A 23661-nucleotide genomic window follows, 5' to 3' on the forward strand; every position below is an offset into this window, starting at 1 on the left:
GTTTAACTTTCTACACTTTCTCTTAAAATGTCTCGGCTATCTGGTTATCTGCTGTCTGGTGTAAGGCGTCACAACAGGATAGCGGTTTAGATATATTTTATCACCAAGTATATACTTATTCAATGGGAAAGGAACGTTTTCGTCTGTCCCGATTTGACGCATTAATCTAAACTGTTGGGCATCGTTCTGATTGTTTATAACAACCTGTGTGTGAATACAGTGAAAGTGTACGTGGCCAGAAAAAATAGTGTTTGTGTGGATCTGTTTGAGGACGATATATTTCTGTTGATTTTCCGTCGATTGCACCTAGTGCGGATGATAATTTATGTCAGGCACCCTCCAGACTTCCCCACTCTTCTAATGTTGGCCAGAGAATTAAAGGGACGTACTTTTCTTTAAAAATTACCAGAGAAACCGTTGTTTTGTTCATCACCGTTGATACGCTGACATCAAATATTAGAGAGAAAATGGTACGACGGATAAGAGCGGAGCCAAAGAACAAAAATCATGACTCTGTTCAGCGTTGAAGAGTTATGAGGTCGGCCGCACCTTTGGGTGAACTGTGCTCCTACATCCCTCAAAATATCTAACATAGTTTCAGGTGTCTCTCCCGTTGTCTCAAAAAAAACATACCTACTCCTTGAAAATATTGCAAATACGTTTCTTCCTGTCCAACAATTCGAACTGTTTCCCATAACTTTTTGATGCAAAGTGCAAAAGGGGGAAGGGGGTGTCTGGAGGAGGTTTCAGAATTACTAGTAGAATCATTATCAATTGTTTGATGATTGTGATTTTGTAATTTGAAAATGTTGTTTTTTTTCTCAATAGTATATAGAACATACACCAATATAAGTGATCAGATAACACGAGCACAAGATTGTTGTGAAAGTATTAGAATTCTGAAAAAAAATCTGTTAGAAAGTGTGAATGAAAAAGTTCTTTCTTCAACTCTTCAGTAAAAAAAATCAATTTGATGAATGGTTTTGTCCTACAAAATGTATCACATTGCAACGCAAAGATTTAACATGGTAAAACTAATTAGTGTACAAATCATTTTTTGAGATCACCCCTATAGCTTACCTGTATGATTTGTAGTCGTACTTGTACTCGGACTCGGAGTCGGACAGTTATTGTAAATCTCTATTAATCAGTTTATGTCTCCTACATATCACATAATAATGAACACTACAATACGCTGATTTCCCCCCACAAAAACGCCATTAAGAAATTAAGAAAGCCCAAAAACATCTCCGAATTTATCTATATTTAGGTAAATTTCGATGTACTTCTGTAATTTTACATATTTAAAATCTTAATCCAATACAATTTTTACCGTTACAGGTTTTTCCATTATAGCCTTCTTTACATGTACAGTAAAAATCTGCTCCATGTGTATGGCAGGTACCATCATTTTTGCATGGTTGAATGGAGCATGAATTTATCTCTCCTATTTAAGAAAATACAAAAAAGAGAAAATATATATGTGAAATACAAAGACTTTAAGAATGATTATACATGCTACCGAAAAATTAGTTATTAGTATTTCTGTGCGAGGACAAAAGGCCCCAAAACTTAAACAAATACTTAGTATCAAGATAATAGACAGAAAACAATGATCGACCTTTTAACCTGTATTTACAAGTTAATCAGGTTAGAATTAGTCGTACTGGTGTTGATGCTAAACAAGGCGATTGATGTTTCAAAGTACTCGGATTTTTGACGGTTTCATATATCATATGAATTGTATGGCATTTACGGGGCAACATTTCCTAGTAAACTCTTTAAGTACATGATTATTCTAAAAGAAAATACACAAATAAGAATGGTTCGTAATTGAAAAGTCTTGTAGAACAGTATACAGTGTTCGAGTTTTAAATATACTTGTGGTCTCTATGTTTTATATGTTAAAAAGGTACACGTCAGTATGCTGTATGGATAACATTTTTGTTTGTTATGGTATGAAGTTAATGTGATGGTTTATAAATAAAAGAAAACGATATAACTGTGTAATACTTTGCCAAATGTAGTTTCAACCATGCTTCTTTCAGAAATATAATAAAATATGTGCCCATGAGCTTTTTTTCAAGATTTTGCAAAATTGTCAAATTTTGTATAGATTATATATGGTAAACCCTTTTTTTCTAAGATGAAATAAGACACACTGATTGACCTTAAAGATGTTCGCTACTCTTGTTGACTTTTTTGTCAGATATTCGGAATCCTCTAGTTTTATCCACGTAGTGCTAATACAAGTTTTGCCTGCTTTTTCATAATTCAATTACATATAATTTTAAAAGCCATTTATGAAAATGGAAAAAAAAATTGTTATCTTTTCATAGTTATTGAAAGAAAAAGGTACCAATGTTAAATGTATGAAAAATCTAGAGAAAAAAATCCTTTCCGAAGAAATATTTAATTAACTATATCTCAGAAACAAGGACACGAACTTTCATTTTTTATGCTTTTTAAGTTCCCTTATCTTTATACCATCAATAGATAACAGTTTTTTTAAAAAGTCTGTTATTTTGATACAGAGGGGGCGAACATCCTTAAATCGATGAAAACGACCAGCTAAATATCGTTGATTTTATAACATAAAAACACAGGAATAAGAAATTGATACGATATTTCAAAACAATTTTTTGTTTTCTGAGAGATTTTGCTGTCGTTGGGGAAAACGTCATAAAAAGGGTACGGTTAGACAGATCGCTTGGTTTAAATTTATAATTTTGTACTGCTCTGAACAACATACAATTGACGTCAAGTTACTCACCAAAATATCTCAAAAAATACTGCTTAATTCAATACTTAGAAATTATGTTATGTTAAAAATAACAGCTAAAGAAAAAGTGGCCAGCAATGTTTTCAACATATCAGTCACATTTGCAGATATACAGCAACAAAAATCTATGAGATTGCATCTGAAGGTCACAATATGGCATCAGAAGGAAAACAAAATGGCGCTTACAATTTTATTTCAATAGTTGGTGTGTTTTAGCCTAGACTTAAAAAACTGCCGGCTGATGATTCTATGATACATGAAGGAAGATTATCCTTTCTTGGGTGAGTTGGCTGGTGTTCAAATATAAGAGCTTTCAAACTTACCAGAGCATCTAGGACCAGTATAACCTGTTTTACATGTACATTTGTAATAGATACCATCACGCTGACAGCTGCCACCGTTGTTGCATGGATTTGAACTACATGGATCATTATAACCTAAAAGTGCAATGCAACATGCATATAATCTATCAATCTGTTTCATTCCTTATTCTTTATAACTAAAAAGTTTCATATTTTCGTTTTTGAATAACCTGTTGTCTTCAGATGATTTCCGTTTCAAGTCCGTCACCTCGTTACTTTCCCTTAAAAGCACATTCTAAATCTACGTAAATATAAAAATAAGCAGACGTGGTATGATTGCTAATGAGACGCATGTTTGTAATTTGATATTAATGTGAATTGTCAAATAGTAATTCTAAATGCTTTATAAGACTAATTGCTACAATACAATGAAAAAAGGTGTCTTCAAATACCACACTGAAACTCTAAACGAAAAATTTAAAAGCAAACATTACTGTTCCAGTTTGGGAAATCAATTGATTTTTTTTTAATGTTTCAAAATAACACATGAACTGGGTTTTACAAATTAAATGTTTTTGATTCAGATTTGATTAAAATTGCAAACGTGAATAATCGATTTATTTTCGTAAAACATTTCATCTTTTTAAGCGTACGCATATTTCTCTGTTCTCTACTGGTTTCTGAAACTCGATCTTTACATGAACCAAACGCAAATCGTTCATTTTAATTGATGAATATGGTGCGATTATTGTTTAATACATAAACCATTTGAAGTGTCAATCTTTTGTGTATGTCCTTTACAATACAAAATCAAAACAATTATTAAAAAATCAAATGCTTACTTTCACAATTGTTGCCATAGTAATCAGTTGCACATTCACAAAAATAACTAGTTCCTTGCCCGGATATATAGCAATGACCTCCATGTTTACATGGATTTGGATCACATGGGTTGTTGTCTAAAAATAAAACAAACGAATTTTGTTTTTCAAATTTAAATATGGTGCGTGTTTGTGTGCATAATTACTAATTATTTATGAAATCCTTATATTTTGGGGGTACATCTAAACCATTTAAAAAATTAACGAAATACAAATGTTCTATTGTCACATTATGAAGACTCTGGCAAAACCACAAAATCAAATATGAACGAAAATACAATTTTCCCTCAATCCACGAAAATTGTTATGCAAGAAAATGAACCAAACCACAGTAGGCAATTTCTGGCCATTTAATCTGAATGAATAACGATGTGTGACATATCTAAGTAATACAGCCACTCAACAACAAATTTATTTAAAATACGTCTTGAGGGCAACATACAGTCTTTGACAAAAGACAAGTGTCTATACACTATATCAAGCTCTAAATCGTCCCAGTTCCGCAAATTAGTACATACATTTTCGTGTGTTTGGAATCAAGCCATAGTATGTTTAGAACCTAAAAGTTTAATCATCAAACTGTGCCTCTGTTAATGTAAGGATGTTCGCTACTCTCTTTCAAAATAACTAGATATCATTGAGATGGGAGTCATCTCTGTGGGCCCCGCTGTGAATAATGTGTGGTAAAATATTTGTATTTTTATCATTGGACATGGGGTTGTCATCTGAAACTAAAGTTTTTGACCTTGACCTTTGACCTAGGAAGTTGTACATAAATTATGACACACCCTCTGGTGTTGGATTATATACATGTCAAGTATAAACTTTGAAATCATAACGGTTCTCAAGATATAGAGCGGACACGATCTTTACCATAGGACATGGGGTTGTCATCTAAAACCAAAGTTTTTGACCTTGACCTTTGACCTAGGAAGTTGTACATACATTATGACAGACCCTCTGGTGTTGGTTAATATACATGTCAAGTATAAACTTTAAAATCATAACGATTCTCTAGATATAGAGCGGACACAATTTGTTACGGACGGGCGGACGATCGGACGGACGGAAGGACAGCCGGACGGACGGACGGACGGACGGACGGACAGACGGACGGACGGACGGACGGACGGACGGACGGACAGACTGATCACTATAGGGCGTCCGCCATTCGGCGGGGCCCTAACAAGCCTTTTAAAAGACTGTTATAAATTGATAGTATATAAATAAAGGAATTGAAAAAGCAGAAAAAAATTAAAGCTTCGTGTGCTTGTTTTCGAGATATAAGCTATTGAAAATTTGGCGGGAAATTATTCTCTCTAGATTTTTCATACATTTAACATTAGCACCTTTTTTCTTTCAAAAACTATGAAAAAATAACAAGGATTTTATAAGATTTTCAAAGTTGGCATTTTAAACTATATGTAATCAAATTATGAAAAGAAAAGTAGGTTTTAGCGGGCAAAATTTTTAATAGCACTACATGGATAAAACCAGAGGATTCCGAAAATCTGGCAAAAATTCAAAAACAAGAGGAGCGAACATCCTTAAGTAACGAACGAAAGGCTATATTTAAAAAGCCCATAATGTTAAACAAATTAAAAGGAAATTGACCATACATCTTTGGTTTCGCTTTACATTAGTATGTATATTCAGGCAAGCCAAGTACAATTGAAAGATCAATTGAACTGCGAACCAAAAATTAATATACATACGTATATCACAGAGGATTCCAGAGTAGCCTTGTGGACATTTACACAAGTAGGTACCACTAGAATAAATACACGTGCCACCGTTAGCACATTGGTTGTAGTCACAGGAACCTGGTGATGCTATATGGAAGCAGAACAAACAAAATACAATATATAATATTAAAATAACGTGTAAGTTTGTAATGCTTGTCAAAATACAGAAGAAGATAACATTCATTTCTTATAAAATATCTATAGTCTTAACCATTTATGCAAATATAATTTAGTTTAGTTCTCAAAAAATAAGTATGATCATATTTTTTTACGATAAAAAAATAATGGCATTTAACGCCTTCAAGATATACATTGTTCTGGAATGTTCGTTTTTTAATGTTCTGCAACGTCGTATTTGGTTTGGCCTTCCAACTTCCAACTATTTTGATTCGAGCGTAACTGATGAGTCTAATGAAACGTAATGCGCGTGTGACGCAAAATATTATAAGCCTGGTATCTTTAATGATATTTTGTCTATAAACATTTTATTTAATTTAACCCAGGCTGGCATCTTATAATTACTGAGTGAGTGTTAATATTATTCTATCTCGTCCGTTAGTTTCTGGTGGATAGTTGTCTCAGCAAAAATACCACATCTCCTTAATTTTATCTAGTATATTTCATATTTCTTATTAATTTGGAAAAAAAATCCGCTTTTCCTTGTTAAAAGCTGATAGTAGATTGCGATTTATCGTCGCAAATTTTGCTTGCCATGGCTTACACCCAACTGATGTGCACACAATTACAGAGATGCAGATAGACCTTTGTAGACATTTCATCTATATGTGTATTTGTGGTTCATGTTGCTCATCTTTTAGTATTTGTGTGTGTCGTTGTTTTCTGTTTGTTCTTGTAGCTGTTTTTTTTCAGAACAGGTTCTGTTTTTTTAACTGAATGCGGAGTGGTTTACGTATTCCATCTAAAACAATTGCACGTCCCGTGTTTCTTCTAACGTTTTGCATGATACACACGCCATGCTTAACAAGCAATCACAGAAATCAACCCGGTGTTAACAACAAGTTCAAAACTCAATTTAATTACAAACGTAATACCTATGCAACCCGTGCAAGTTCAGCTTATCACTTTCAAGGACACGTTTCAAAGAAAGAAAATATGCAAACTTGTTTGAAGAAACTAATAGATCAAATCTAACATTTGTCGCATTACTCATTTCCAAATACTCACATGAAAAGAAAATGTCCTTGAATATCCCATATATAAGCAGATACAATTTTATTATTGAAACAAGTGATGTTGATATATTTTGAGGAAAATTTAGTCTAGCATAATTGCCAAACAGAAATGCAAAACACCTATTTTATATTTACAAACCTAAAGCTCCTCCCGTGCATTCGTGTCCACATCCGTTAGAGCAGCACAGTTGTCCTGGAGCACACGTGTCGTCGCTACTACATATTTCGTCACATGAACCGGCAGTGCCAATTGGTATTGTTGGACACTTCTCTTCCTCTAAAAACGGAAATTGAATAGGGTTTACTTCAATCATTAGCGATAGATAACACAAAGATTTATTATCCATTAGTATGTTAATGAAGTGTCAGAATTTATTCAAATGTGCTCCGAACTTGAATATTGGGGTTTTTAATGTCTCACTCATCTTTTGACCAATTTACAAGCCATTTTGTTAATTCTATTTTTGTATTAATCTATGTATTTGTATGCATGTGCATCCCAAAATAAATTCCTTAGCTTTGGATTAATTGGAAACTTATAACTCCAATTAAACATTGTTAGCATTTTTTTAGTCTAGTTGCTATCTATCAACCAAAAAGTCAGTAGTTCGAATTTCAGTTATCAGAAAGTGCTATGAAATGTAACCATCTATTCGATAATACTAACCGACTGATATGTCTTACGTATTTAGTCTTGTCTTTTTTTATTGTATGTTTGCAATTTTGCTTTCGCTTATATAACATGTGTTGTTAATACCATTTTTAGTTTGCCTTTATAAGTTTTTTGATACATGTATGTTTTTGATTGCTAGTATCAGGAGCCTGTATTTCAGTGGTTGTCGTTGGTTCATGTCAGTCATAATTCGTTTTCGAAAATTGTTTTTTTTTTATAAATCAGTCCGTTGGTTTTTCTTGTTTAAATTGTTTCTCGTATTTCAAGGTGGGAGCAGTAATAGCGGACTACACGGTATGGGTTTGTTTCATTGTTGAAGACTGTACGGTGGCCTCTGATTGTTTTTTTTTTATCCACTTCATTTGAACTCTGTGGATAGTTGTCTCATTGGCAATCATACTACATCTTTTTTTTTAATATAATACTTAATATAACAACTAATCCTATGAGCAATACCTGAGCATAGAGATCCATAATATCTCTTAGGGCATTTGCAGGACCAATTTGTGCCATCTGTGTGACAAGTACCACCATTTTTACATGGGTTATATGGGTTACATGGATTCCCTGCAAAATGTCATAGAAAAGGCCATTTGACACAACGTAGAAATATATTTGTAATCAGAGATAATTTACTCATATAACAGTTGACATGTGATATTTTTTATAAAAACAATTTGGCATTTATAGGACCGATCTTTGCCACCGGTGTGACATGTACAAAAATGTACCACCATCTTTGCATGGGTTACATGTATATGAGTTGCATGGATTCCCGGTAAAACATCTTAAAAGAAAAGGACATTTACACAATGAAGAAATATACCTTTGATTATAGATGATTTTCACAAATAACAGTTGGCATGTGACATTTTTTTTAAATACATGTAACACTTCGGCATTGATTCCGTTTATAACGCGGATTATTATTTTCACAAAAGGAAAATTTTTAAATGAATTTCAATTATATACTAAGGAATTAAAAGTATGTCTATGACAACCAAAAGATATTTGTTTTTTATAAATTATCGTTTTGTTTTATTTTTTCTTTCAAAACCGTGACAATGAAATCAGATTAGCAAGCTGATTTTAAATATAATTATAGTAGAAGATGTTAATTTGCAGGAGTATCGATTAAATATTAGAAAAAAAAACGAGCTAACTCGACGATTTACTCCTTACACACATTCATTACTTTCTATAACATACGCTAATTAAGATTATGTCCAGATGAAAAACATATCAACATCTACTTAACTACATGTACTTCGCCAGTGTAGGATTTAATGGCCTTGGCGTCATGAAACAATTATTACACGTATAAATGTTTGGTTGCTATGCCAGTCATCAATGAACGAAAACTTAAGATATACACCATAAGAATTATTGATTTGTTATCTTTTATTCTTACTTACATTCACATAGTTGACCATAATACCCTTTTGGACAAATACATGTGTAAGACCCGGCGTCTGTTGACCCTACACAAAATCCGTTTTTACATGGGTTTGGTTCACAGGGGTTCGAAATATCTGAAATGAACAAAAACATGTTTCAGTACCAGTATCAATTGACCACACGGGTTAGGGTCACAAAGGTTCACAATATCTGAAATGAAGAAATACATCTATTTATCTACATACATGTTTAAGTACCTGTATCCGTTGACTTTAAACTTGTTCATTCCGCCACACTTTTGTGCCTGTACCAAATCAGGCTTTCCTGACCATGTGTGGTTTTGAATTGTGTTTGTACGGCAGTTGTTTTCTTGTTGTGTTTATTTATTTATTTTTTTTTTTGGTCGGGGGTATTTAGGGTTTTTTACCAGATGAATCGGGTGCAGGTATTTGGTGCAGTCTTTTGATCTGTCGAACACTTTTGGTAATTTCTGTCATTCTTTCAAGTATTACAAAGTATATGGTTTTGGCGTTTGTTAGTCGATTAATCCGATATGATGAACTTCCGAATATCTTTAAAGATTTACATGCGTCAAGTAGATTATGGCTGTGTGGCCATGATCTGTCATACTCAGATTGTTTTAGGCATACGTAATTGAGGAGAAAAAGGAACGACTGATTGTGTAGAAATGAGCATACTGTGTCCGGACAGGTATCATCTTTTTCTTCGGTTTTTAACTTTTTGTGCTTGCAATAAATATAATAGTTCAACCGGTGTCGGTCAAGTTTGATGCAAGGTTCGTGACAATTTTTTCATCATAATGCTGTAAACGTGAATTAACAAAAAGTCATGTAATATCTGTCTCTCGATGTTAAAACGCATTTAACCTTGCCATTTATATATATGTTTTATCGATTTCATTGCCAATGCGATTTGATGAAATTAATCAGTTATTTAGTATTAACATGTACGAATTATTTTATTGAATATGTCAAACAAATACACTGACTAATTTCATCAACCTACCACTGCATGTTTTACCGCAGTATCCTGTCGTACAGGTACATGTAAAGGTGCCATCACCTGTTTTTGTACATACTCCGCCATTGTTACACGGATTAGGATCACATGGGTTACTGGATTCTAAAAAATATAGGTAATTTAAGATAACAGAAGGACAAACAAATGTAGAAAACATAAAATTAACAACATTTTAACATAGTACACTTGAATCAATGACGTAGATAGAGCAACAACAGTATCATATTAACCTTGGAAAACAACGGAGCATGTCCAAAAACAACTAATCAACAAGAAAAACTACCAAAGGGACAAGCAAACAAAAAAATGCGAATTTACTTAAAAAACAACTTTAATCAGAAATGACAGAGTATTACATTTTTACTCTCGTAGGCGGGTCATCGAAACAGCACACTTCCCATTAACTAGAACCGATGAACAATTTCCACATTGAATAGCAGAGAACCACCGTGTATATACGATAATAACTATAATGAATCTTAAATGTCTTCAGTGTACATAAACAGACTATAATCGTACAATGATGACCTGTGTTTGTCATTACGATATCTAACATGGACGAGGATCACTATTTTGTATTCTTTATGTTTTGGGAATTTTTCTTTATTACTTATTTTTGTTTTGCCCAATGCATTTTTTTTCTTTATAGTTTAGCACCCCCCATTTTCAATATATATATTTTTTATTGTATTGCCTATTATGCTTTATTCAGTTGAACACATCCATGGATCCGTGTTTTTTTCAAGTTTGTGTACGTACGTGTAACCATAATTCTATATTTTATTGTAGCAAAAACTCATTTATCCAAAAGTAGATTCCAGCAGAGTTTAAGGTAATCACCAGGACAAGTAAAGTATATGATATTTATAAAAAGAAAAACAGGAAATGATATAAACAAGGATATTAGAATCACTCGTATTTAAACAAAAATTAAGGTGATCAACTTCCATCTATAATAACCCAATACCCCATGTGTTAATTTAAATTATATATATCAGTGGCAGATCCAAGGTTCGATAAAAAAAAGGGGGAGGTTATCGCCCAAAATGATATTTTGTAAACTTTTGTGGCAGACAAATATGTTTTTCGATAAAAAAAAAAGGGGGGGGGGTAAAACCCTATACATCCTATGTATTACAACTGTTGTTTGCGCAATCGGAAATGTTAAATTTGAAAAAAAGATTAAAAAAAAGTAAAAGTACGTCTATGTTTTCTAACAGTTACTATATTTACCAAAAAAAAAAAAAAAAAAAAAAAAAAAAAACATTTGCTGTTTCTTTCTTGTTTTTCGCATCATCTTTTTTTTTTATCTATACACATGGATGCATGGCACTAAATAACACATAGATATAAGAAGATGTGGTATGAGTGCCAATGAGACAACTCTCCATCCAAGTCACAATTTGTAAAAGTAAACCATTATAGGTCAAAGAACGGCCCTCTACACGGAGCCTTGGTTCACACCGAACAGCAAGTTATAAAGGGCCCCAAAAATGACTAGTGTAAAACCATTCAAACAGGAAAACCAACGATCTAATCTATATAAAAACGAGAAACGAGAAACACTTATGAACCACATAAACAAACGACAACCACCGAACAACAGGTTCCTGACTTAGGACAGGTGCAAACAAATGCAGCGGGTTTAAACATAGTTATTATTCAAATGTACATACGGTCGCAGTTAATGCCTTTGTAACCACCCATACAAACGCAACTATATCCGTCCTCGGCAAATTTGTCTTTTTTAAACTGTTGGTAACACACGCCCCCGTTTTTACATGGGTTAGGCAAACAGTAATTCTTTTCTTCTGGTTGTAATCCTGGAAAGAGAATACATAATATACAATGCACACATACATTATTATATGGTGAAGTATTCCAGGTTGGATCCAGGATTTTTGAAAGGGGGCGAATTTCCGATAACCAATATAAATGATATATAAAAAATATTTGGACAATTTTATACTAAAAATTTATTAATACCATGAAAAACATGAGAGTTAAATTCTTTTGCCGATCAAAGGGGGGGGGGGGGGGGGGGGGGCCTTCCCAATTCCGGATCCGCCACTGCATTTAACAGTATGACATTGTTTAATTAAATATTCTACAACCATGAACTAACGAGTTATATTAAGCTTTTTGGTTTTTTCCTTTGCATAACTGTAACGTTTTCATAGGAAGCACGTGAAGTCATGAATGTTGCATTTTATTGAAAAATAAATATAAGTTTGGAATGCCTTGCTATTACTGTCAGTCAATCAAAAGTGCGGATAAGATATTCAATGTGTGTTATATACTGTACTTTATTAATATTCGATAGGTGAATGTAAAACACATGAATTACACTATACATCATAAATATGAATTTCAATAAATGAAATATTAAGATACGTCAATAACATAACAACCACAGATCACCAAAAAAAAAAAAAAAACGTCATTTAGTCAAACACATGATTGTCCAAACAATATGTCAAACTTTTATATTTCCCAAATCTTTAATGACTTTCTTTTCAGGAACGTCTGAACTAGGTGTCATACAGTCTCGTGACTGCACGCCTAAAACTGACTGATACTGAAAAGTTGAAATAGATTTTTTTTTAGAATCTTAAATAAGTTTGAGAAAAGCTTGTCGGAATTTTTATAGCGTTAATCACACAACTGACCTACATGACCTACATGACGTTTTTTCTGAAAAGGTTCCGAACTCTAACAAAAGAAAAGGCCGCTGAATCATCGATACATTACATACCTAAACAAGTTGGTCCAGTCCAGCCTACGGGACATTGGCATTCGTAGTGATAATCCTTCTTGATACATAATCCATAGTTGTTACATGGATTAGGATTACACGGATCTGTCGAAACTTGTGTTGCTTAAATGATAAAAAAGAGGAAAATATCAAACTAAATATTTATTAAATAAATGCATAAATCAAATAACGAATATTATTAAAAAGAAATTCAGTAACAATTCGTTTTAAGAATTATGAATGAAAAGACGTATACTTCAATGAGACTACAATCTTTGGACACAACCAAAAACTTCTAGAGTCAAAAGACAGTATTGGGCAGTTTTAAGATGTCTATACAATAAATGATGCTAAACAAAAAATTATTCATGTTAAACACATTTCTTGTACTTTAAATGCCATAAATTTAATTGGTTTTGTTGCATTTTTTCAGCATTTCTGAAAGGTGCATACATTATTTTTAAAGAGGCGGAAAATACAATGGGGACATTCAAAACTCATAAATCGCCGAAAACCTGACAATGCCATGGCAAAAAAAAGGAAAACGATGAAAAAGTTCACAAAACACAGCATAGAAAACTAAAGATTGAGCAACACGAAACCCACAAAAAAAACGGGGGTGAACTCAAGTGCTCCTTAAGGGTTCGCAGTTTCTTCTCCATGTGTGGCACCCGTCGTGTTGCTCCCTTTTCAAGTTTCCATAATTAGTTTGATCTCTTTGATAAATGAAGAATTAATATATATCTATATCTATAAGCACGTAATCTAGCGTATTATAATTGAAATGACTAAAGGAGGTACAATATAAATTTGTAGCTCCATGATAGCCTATTCTTATCATACACGGTTGCATCATTCTTCTTAATAACAATACGGTAACGAAATAACAACCTCTCTCACTGTCATTTCTGCTTTGAAGGTATGGGGAAAAACTTCACCACAAAGATACGCAAGATATAAATTGCCTAATCAAATGCACGTGAATTGGTAAAAGAGATTTACTAGGCATTTCGTCTTCGACTAATCATTTGCTATTATTTTAGTGTTGCAGTTGAAATTAAGGTGGTACCAAACACGTTGACGAAAAATTAATTTGGCTCCTTTGATTTTTATAAAATATTGACAAAAAATTTACTTTGACCCTTTGACAAAAATATAAAAATTTCAATAAACTTGAATCACTCACTTTATCGGAAATAAATTCATTGATATATAGCAGTTTGACCAACACTAATTTTGATCATTGAGAAGCTTAATATTTCCTTAAAAATATAACGTGATTAAAACGTTCAGCTGATTTTTAGAGAGTTATCTCCCTGTAGTGTTATGTACCACCTAAACGAACATAGGAAAATGGAAAACCTGATTGTATTCTGTGTATGTAAGTGAACTGAACACGCTTTCGAGTGACCATTGTCTATCAAATTACAGAAAATCATGGCGTCTACTCAAAGTATTTTGGAATTTTGGAATTTAAAGGTACCTAAGAAAAAATGAAAACAATACGTTATAAATTTCATGCAACCGAAGCGCTTTTCTGGATTTACCTTTATTAGGAACGCTCAAAGCCGAATATTTGAAAGTCAAGCATGTAGAAGAGCAAACAGCTGAAGAGCTATATTATCAAACAGGACCATAAAAATGTAGCCAAATCCATCTAAGGTCAACTTTGCCTAAGGGACGCATGACCATATCAACGCAAAACGTAAAACTTGCCTTCCATGACGTCATAGTTTTTTTATTAGACCTATCGGCGATGTTCTATATATTTCTTTTGATATCGCACATACAGAGGCATCGGTACACACCTTGTTTTTATATTACAAAGTAGCAAAAGTTCAGATAGAAAATTGAATTAATATGATAAAGCGACAAAAAAAAAAAACATATACTTACACCAAACATCTTCGTAGTGCTCCTCAGATAGGAGGCTTACATAGCGCATATTTCACATACATATAATTAACAAGCGATAATGTTTGTACATAGGGGCTTGTGGAATGGACACCCGTTTTAAAATATTAAAACACAAAACAAAAATATTAAGAAAAGAAGGGGGTCCATTCTCCTAAGCGCTTGCGTGTTCATATACTAGTTTATACTTACATCCGCATTGTGACGAAGGTATTTTTATTCCTTTACCGCTGGTATAGAAAAAGGCATTGCATCCGCCGCAGTAATTGTTACTAGAAATATATATAAGTAATATATCAGGGTATACTATATAACCACACCTAAGGTACACGTACTCAATACTTAAAAGGATAACATAAAGAGTTAGGACTAGTTTCCCATTAATTTATTTCACACCCGGCGAATATTTACTATTACAACTTCATGTGTGTACTTTTAGATCCTAACAATGAATTGTTTGGCTTAATTTTTAAGAGATATCTAAATCATTTAAACTCTTGTGAAGGCGTAGCCGAAACCGTAATCTAGGCAGATTTTGAAAATTTGTGAGTATTTATCCCCAAAAATTACACGAAGAAAATTCTTAACCATAACCCCAAAACTCTGTTTGATTTAAATCTATATATATATATATATATCTCGTTAACGCAGTATTTCATTTCGGTAAGCATAATCTGTTGATGCAAAATTCGGCAAAAACCGATAAAATTATTAATTCTGTGTTAACAGGAAGTTACGTTTAGCGCTGAAATTTCTTTTATCATAATTATGGAAAAAGGTTCAGTATATACTTGTACTATAGGCTCTAAGGTACAATTGTTGAGAAATGTTTAGGTATATACTTGTACTATGGGCTCTCAGGTACAGTTGTTGAGAATTGATTAAGTATTTAATAGATTAAAATTCCATTAAGATTACACTTTAGATAGAGAAAATGTATTTCTTTTTGTTTTTAGCCAGCCCAATAATTATTTCTTTGTTGATATAATATTATTATTGCTTTAAAAGATTGAAAGAATTGATTTACTTAAAATAAAAAAAAACCGTAAATCAGAAACAAGCAATCTACTAAAACGTCACGGAATAGTTGAACAGCTTGATACAAAAATACGAAATTCAGAAACGTCAATCATTGACTAACTTCACGGAGAGTACGGTTAGATGAAACACTTGGTGGTAAATGTCCAGTTGCAAATATTACACTATATCAGATAAAGAAAGGCAACAGTTGTATACCACTGTTCAATAGTCATAGATCGATTAAGCGAAAACAAATCCGGGTCACAAACCAAAACCGAAGGAAAGATATCATCTATCAGAATAAAACAACGGAACAACAGAAACACTGAACTGCAACAGAAGCAAACGCCAACAAACATAGAAACGGACTGTAGATAACAACTGCCAAATTCCTGACTTGGTACAGGACTTTTTAAGAAAAAAAAATGGTGAGTTTAACCTGGTTTAATGGCTAGCCAAACCTCCCGCTTATATGGCAATGTTAAATATACCGCTAAAATGACAACATTACGTGACAGGAATACAGTTCAAATAAACGCAAGAACACTCAGGACAGAGAAAAACATAAATGAATAACATAATAGTACATTACAACATGTAAACCACAGAATAACAACTGACACATCCCATGAATCTACGACAGCACGAGAAAGAGAACATGTTATTGTGATAAGAACATGAACTCTTCTTAGTACTAGACAGAACCTATTAGCCGGATTTTAAACGTTTTGTAACACAAGGGAAAAGTTCTCATGAAGAAATATTACCCTACCCACATCCATTATTCTCACTCCGAGTCTTTGCTCTTGCCTCTAAATGCCGCATACATAGCAAAAATGCAGCAAATACTCAGTCTTGATTTTGATCAGTCGCCTATAGCAAGTAAGCTACCAGGGAACCACCGAGATAAAGATGTGCATGTAGCAGGAGAGTATGGATTAGGGTTTTATAAATACAATTTTAAGTTAAGCACTCTAGATAGAAAAGGGGGTGAGATCTTAAAAGGCTATTTCCACCTTATTACATGTTTAAGTGCCTGACTCAGACAAGGATATTCGTTTATAGCTGTCAGATCTTCATGTAAGTTAAGGTTTTCGTGATGTTCTTTCGTAGATTTTTTTGGGAAGAAAGATCTTGTATTCTCTGTAAAATGTATTTCGCGTCAAGTTGAAAATATGTCATGCTAAAACGAGAAATAATTGACAATAAATCGTATAGACTAGCGCTTGAGAATTACGTCTCCCGGCTTGGCAGGATGGAAATTTGGATTGCTATTGGAAAAATAGGGACAGGTTGGCTAGGGAATATTAACTTGCAACAGGCAACACTACGGACCCCTCAAATTGTAGTTGGAAGGTTTCCAAACGTGTATAGAACGTGACAACTTATACTTGCAGTTGTACTATTCGACAAAAGAACCTTATTTAATAAAATCACGAGAACACGTAATCTACGGTATCATTTTGTGTTTATTCCTTAAATAGATAAGCTTATATATAAGTTGTATTTTAAATGCAGCGTACTATGCCTTATTAATGTAACAAAGTTGTTATATTTCACTTGTTGTTCTTTCTTCTGATTTTCTTGGTTAAAACGGTAGCAGTAATAATAGCACAAATTATACACCTATTTAATAAAGGATCAAATGAATATTTTAGACTGGTATCTTACCAACAAAATGCATTTTTGTAATTGGCACAGGTGTGTACTTCACACGGAGCTATAGCACATGATGTAAACGGAAGTTGCACAGAACAAGTGAAGACTGGACACTGAAACTCTGTTAAAATAATCACACTATACATAAAGTATCAAAAAGTATTATAACAATGTCATGCGTAAATGTAAATTATTCGGCATTCACATGTTGCTACAGTTTGAATAATTACACAATATGGCATTTTTTTTTAAATTGTACCAGTTGTCGTTCTTTTTGCAATTTCTCAAATAAACATATCAAAATAACTAACAAAAAGTAATATCGTTAACTCACAACGAACTAAGCTGCAACAGAATTTTTTTTCTTGTACATCTTTGTATGGTGATATTTTTTAGGCAATCCTAATAATGTTTATTTTGGCTCTTCCATTTAACATTCGATATAAAGCAGAAAACATCTAACGAAAACACAGACCTGACGTGGCAGCGTATCTATACATTCCACAACAAAAAGACACCATGTAATGATTTGAGAGTACTCGCAGTTAATGACAGGCAGTTCAAAGCCACTAAAAACTAATAAAAAAATCATGTATCTAAGATAGTCTTATATTATAATTAAAACAAATAAGAATTTGACTAGACTAGTATTACCTCCACAAGTTAGTCCATGCCAGTTCCCTTTACATTGACATACAAAGCCATCTGTTCCATATATCTCACACGTTCCGCCATTTTGGCAAGGGTTTGTGTCACAAGCTGTATTACGGTCTGTTAAAAACACACAATAACTAGAGTTATTAGTTTTATAAACAATAGTTTGATCATCTTTGCATGAAATTAGTGATGAACCAATCATTTTCCTGTTTTTCTTATATTTATGATATTAAAAGAGCAGGAATGAATAAACAGTTTAATCACAAATGCAAAAGAAACGGCTATGCTGAAGATGACCGCAGTATGGTGGCAAGTGAAAGTGGTAAAGTATGTATAAAAAGCGACTAGGGTTAAATTGGAAACCTGGAACAATAATTTGCTGCGTCCTTCCTCTTTTATTATGCCATTTATTAAAGGTTTCTTTTCAGTCAAGTACATGTACATGTACATGTATACATAAACATCTTAAAAATAAATTAATTTTTTCCATTTTAAAACCTAATTTTTCTTTATTTGCTGTTGTGTTAAGAAAGAAGAATGCTCCATATAGAAACTCGTAGGTTTATTGCATTCTGACGAAAATGTTTAATTCTTTTTGTCTTTTTGCAGTAAAAGGGTTTTAAAACAATCACCATCATGCTTGAATCGTACATTATTCGTTGTTGTATCTAAATCCTTATTGTATAAGATGAAGTTATTTTTGTTTGACATTTAACCTGCCAAAAACTGGCCGTGTGAAATTCCAGAAAAATCTCAGTGGTGGTCCGAAGACAATGAGAACTGACCAGACTTTAAAAGTGATCTACATATTATACTATAAACTAGTAATTTATTTACTCGAGAAATGTCTGGATCTTTGCAATGTTTTAAGAAGATCATGTTCATGCGGTCATTTATACAAATCCTAGCTCCTCGAGTCGACAATAACTAGGCTGAAAAGTAATGCACATACATGGAGCAAATAATACACATGAAACAAGCGTCTGTAATAATTTAGATGAAATGCTATATCAAAATAAAAAGATGTGGTTTTATAACCAATGAGACAAATCTACACAAGAGACCAAATGACACAGAAATTAACAACTCTAGGTCACCGTTCGGCCTTCAACAATGAGTAAAACCCATACCACATAGTCAGCTATAAAGTACCAAAATGACAAATGTAAAACAATTCAATCGAGAAGACTAACGGCCTGATTTATGTACAAAATAATGAACGAAAAACAAATATGATACACAACAACAAACGACAACCACTTAATTACAGGCTCCTGACTTGGGACAGGCACATACAGAATGTGGCTGGGTTAAATCAGTTTGAAGGCACGCCAACCTTCCCCTATATACATACTTATACTATGATGTCTTTTAAGTTTTTATTATCAATATAACACCTGAACTCAATCAAACAATTTACGTGACTTTATTCGTTTGTGATGATATTTTAATGGCACACCTTTGTGTACATTCATGATAATTTAATATTTTCCATTGGAATCTTACCGTGAACCATTTAAGTCATTAAAGAAGGACGCTGAAATGTTGCCAACATTAGCGACATTACTTGTTTATTTGGACGAGTAACCAACCCGGCGATATTAATTTGTTAAATCGTCTTAAAAGGTACGCCCGTTACCCTCGTTATATAACAATGCAATAACAATGCACATTACCCTCGCCATATGATAACATCTTTTTTTCTCAGTGCTTCAAAAAAAACCCAAAAAAAACGCAAATATGTCGGGTTCCATAAAAAATGTAACGTAAATATATAGTGCTTCCATTAAGAATATAACGTAAATAATTCTTACATGGTGCTACCATAAAAGATAACGTAAATATATGGTACTTCTATAAAACTATGTCATGTCTCCATAAAAAAAGTATAACGTTAATATATCGTGCTTCCATTTAGAATATAACGTAAATAATTCTTATATGATGCTACCATAAAAATATAACGTAAATATATGGTGCTTCCATAAAAACATACCATACGTATATCATGTCTCCATAAATATAACGTTAATATATCGTGCTTCAATTAAGAAAACAACATAAATATCTCGTGTTTCCATAAAAATTAAACGTGCATATATCATGCCTGCATAAAAAATTTAACCTAAATATATCGTGTTTCCTTAAAAAAGGTTGATATAAATATATCGTGCTTCTATTAAGAAAGTAACGTAAATCCAATTTATTAATTATCTACTCTGTTATTGGACTTGGTATGATGAAAACTGCCTATGCAATACAAAAGTGTCAACTCGGTCAATACAGAATAACTCGGCCAATATTGATTTTTTTCCCGTATTGTCCGAGTTCTGATCCGGCCAATACAGGATTTCTGAACGTCTCTAGTTTTTAGATCGAAAGTCTTGAAATGATAAAGACAAACTTAATGTAAACGGTCGTTTCGAAGGTGCTGTTTTATTTACTAACCATAAACATGCCGAAACGTTCAATGTGGCAAATATTTCAGGCTGAAGACGGTCACATTTATTTAAAAAACATTTTGTAAGCAGATAGTTGAACTATTTCAGGTTTTTGCAACGAGTCTGTAGATTATCACAAAGCTCATTTCTTGTCGAGCTCATAACTACGGTTACAGTTTTATGGGTGCATTTCAATTTACTGTTCACTTTCGCTTCTACATTGTAGGTATCATGTATTTTTCAAACCGAACCAGGCATATGGATTGTAGAAAGATGAACTGTAATTTATTGTTCAAATCTTTGTTCTTTGGTCATTGTCTATGGATAGTTGTCTTATTGGCAATCATATTCAATTCCTATTTGTATTTAATACTTTTGTTTCTGAATCTCTCGTGCAATGGCAGTACCTTTCCAATTACTATTTATGTGTTGCGTCTAAATATGTATTGTAACACTTTATAGTGACTGACAAGGGTTATCAAATCATCAAAAAATGTAGAAGACACTTCCAAACAGCACCAGGTCAAAGAGGAAACTCAGATTTGGATAGTTCAATTTCAAGGTAAAACATGTAAAAATCTTGTATAAGGAAATAAAACACAAAAAAAACCAGGTAAACACTGTCACTGTAGTTAATTAATAAAGATATCTTTACTTGATTATTTCTGTATTGGCTTAGTTATTGGTCCGAGGCTTGCTGTATTGGCCTGAGGCTTCGCTTCGCCTCAGGCCAATACAGCAAGCCTCGGACCAATAGCAAGGCCAACACAGAAATAATCACGTAATAATATCATAGTATATAACGTGTGTTGTACACCGGCATATACGGGAATAACCGTAATGCCGATATTTTACTCTTACGAACTACTATTATCCTGGAAATTTCAAATTTTATGAAGTAAATATATCTACAAGTATTAACAAGCAGTTCTCTTATTTAAGATCGTAATTAATATTGATGAATTGTATTTTTATTTTGTATATTTATGCCACACCCGGCGGAGGGGGTATTAAGTGTCACCCTTGTCCGTCCGTACGTCCGTCTATTCGTACGTCCGACGTCCGTCACTCCGTACATTGTATGTACTTACATCTCAAAACTAGTTTCCGTTATCTAACTTAATTTTGCTTCAACAAAATGTTATGAAACTTATACACAGGGCTCATTACCACAAAACACAGATCAAGTTTGGGTGGCGTCACTTTTACCGTTCTCGTGTTATGTTCCTTTATATATTGAAAATCGCTGAATTTTTCGTTTCTGTTCTCTGACTTTAGTTTGCCTCAACAAATTTGATGAAACTAACACACGATGCTTATTACCACAAAACTAAGATCAAGTTCAAATTTGGGTGGCGTTACTTTTACCGTTCTCGAGTTATGCTCCTTTATAAATGGAAAAATTGCTGAATTTTTCGTTTCCGTTCTCTAACTATAGTTTGCCTCAACAAAATGTTATGAAGATTTTGTAAAGAATAACTTTATTGGATATTGTTTAAAAATATATGCTGAATAAATTCAATAAAAACAAAAACAAAAAAAGGAAATGACACTAGACTTCAATTGAAGATAGGAGAATATGATGTGCTTACATTTATTATCCGAAAAAGAAGAACAGATTAACAAACTTAACAATGGTGATCCAATTATATTATACTTTTATCTCGATTAAATAATACTTATTCCCGTCCAGTAATTTTAAATCTTAAATGGACAACCACACGAACATTATCACAAACCAAATTTAAATATTACTAGAGACACATAATACAACATGTCTCTGATATTTATGATACAGCAGACACTAAAAAAAAAATTCAAATATATTTAGAACCACCGCTCGTAACCCCCATTATTTTGTTTTTACGTATCGAACAAGCCGTATGTGCAACTGGACCAAATATATCTGTTACCATTCAGTTATTCTTTAAACAAATAAAAGTGAAGGAAGGGTCATTAACGACCTTGTAATCTAGCATCGCTCTTCAACCACATATATCATCTGATGTAAAAAAAAAATAGGAAGACAGTCGTTCATGTACAGTACATGTACGGATTATTTCAAAGTTAGCGGCGCTAACCTGTATATGTATACATATGGTAAATTTTGACAATTATTTACCGGTAAAATGGAATATTACCGATTACTTATAAAACAGGGTTTGCCTGTCTGCTATTAAGGATTCGTATGAACAATTCTTTTATTTTGAGTAGTATTCTTAAAATTTGTATTACAGGTACTATAATATTCATGCATCTTAGCTTGTATATATTATATTGCAAATTTTTAACATAAACTGCACGAGATATTTATTTTTGGCATTATTTAAACATATTACATATTTCTAACTATATATACACTGAACAACCACGGAAACCCCATTAGTTTGACACCCCAATAATCCGACAGCCTATTGATCCGACACCCCAATAGTACGACACCCTAATAGTCCGACATCCCATTGGTTCGAAACATCATTAGTCCGCATCGGAATATTTAAAAAAAAAAAAATTTTATATTACAAAGCCAAGCAAAAGGACCTAGTCCTTCGTGTGAAATTATGAATATAGGTATTACTGAAGTAATAGAATTTCATCACCAACTATAAACACAAATTTAAATACTTTTTAAAGTGTTATCGAATTACTTATATATCTCTGGATATATTGTCTCTCAGAAACAGGTACAGCGGACGCAGTCAGAAAATATAGGAACAAATGAAGCTTTGCTGTTTATACACGATTATTTATGTAAATAAGGCTTTCATGAATAAGACGGGCATATTTTTTTCGTGTACAAATGTATATCTCTAGCGATAAAAAGTAATAAAGGTTTACGCAATTAAGACTTCTGATTTAATTGATTTTTTTTTAAACGAAACGGTGATGCCATTATTTGAAGAAGAACAACATGCAGTCTAGTCATTGCAAATGATATATCTTCAGCTTTGAGTGTTTTGGGGAGTATATTGCGGTCTTGAAAAAGACGAGAGACGTTCACCGTTCTTCAAATTCTCTTATACCCAAGGGTGACTGGGATAGTAGTATAAAAATATGCTAACTTTTGGCCTTTTTCCGAGCGGCCATAAAACCTTTGCCAATGTGAAGTGTCCGTTACCAGTGCTGGAGGTATAAATACACAGCCACGTTTGGTCGCAATTGTGTCCAATTTATCCTGATTTTCCAGTGGCAGTCCAAAT

The 23661-nt window shown here is 33.0% G+C and overlaps 1 protein-coding gene across 5 annotated transcripts in view; it reads right to left on the minus strand.

Moving 5' to 3' along the window:
• LOC127721915 (neurogenic locus notch homolog protein 1-like) overlaps nt 1-23661 on the minus strand; it is a 66481-nt gene that overhangs the window by 32729 nt on the left and 10091 nt on the right. For 4 of the 5 annotated variants that reach the window (XM_052228725.1, XM_052228724.1, XM_052228723.1 and 1 more), the window contains exons 2-14: nt 18018-18134; nt 17376-17484; nt 14877-14956; nt 12771-12893; nt 11692-11838; nt 10001-10117; nt 8992-9108; nt 8033-8143; nt 7043-7180; nt 5681-5797; nt 3927-4043; nt 3106-3219; nt 1334-1447 (exon numbers count right to left, since the gene is read on the minus strand). In XM_052228725.1, coding sequence (XP_052084685.1) covers nt 1334-1447; nt 3106-3219; nt 3927-4043; nt 5681-5797; nt 7043-7180; nt 8033-8143; nt 8992-9108; nt 10001-10117; nt 11692-11838; nt 12771-12893; nt 14877-14956; nt 17376-17484; nt 18018-18134 — 1521 coding nt within the window. The remainder of the gene's footprint in view (nt 1-1333; nt 1448-3105; nt 3220-3926; nt 4044-5680; nt 5798-7042; nt 7181-8032; nt 8144-8991; nt 9109-10000; nt 10118-11691; nt 11839-12770; nt 12894-14876; nt 14957-17375; nt 17485-18017; nt 18135-23661) is intronic. The other variant, XM_052228722.1, reaches the window with a different exon arrangement.

Source organism: Mytilus californianus, unplaced genomic scaffold, assembly GCF_021869535.1.
Source record: "Mytilus californianus isolate M0D057914Y unplaced genomic scaffold, xbMytCali1.0.p SCAF_12, whole genome shotgun sequence".
Lineage (NCBI taxonomy): Eukaryota > Metazoa > Mollusca > Bivalvia > Mytilida > Mytilidae > Mytilus > Mytilus californianus.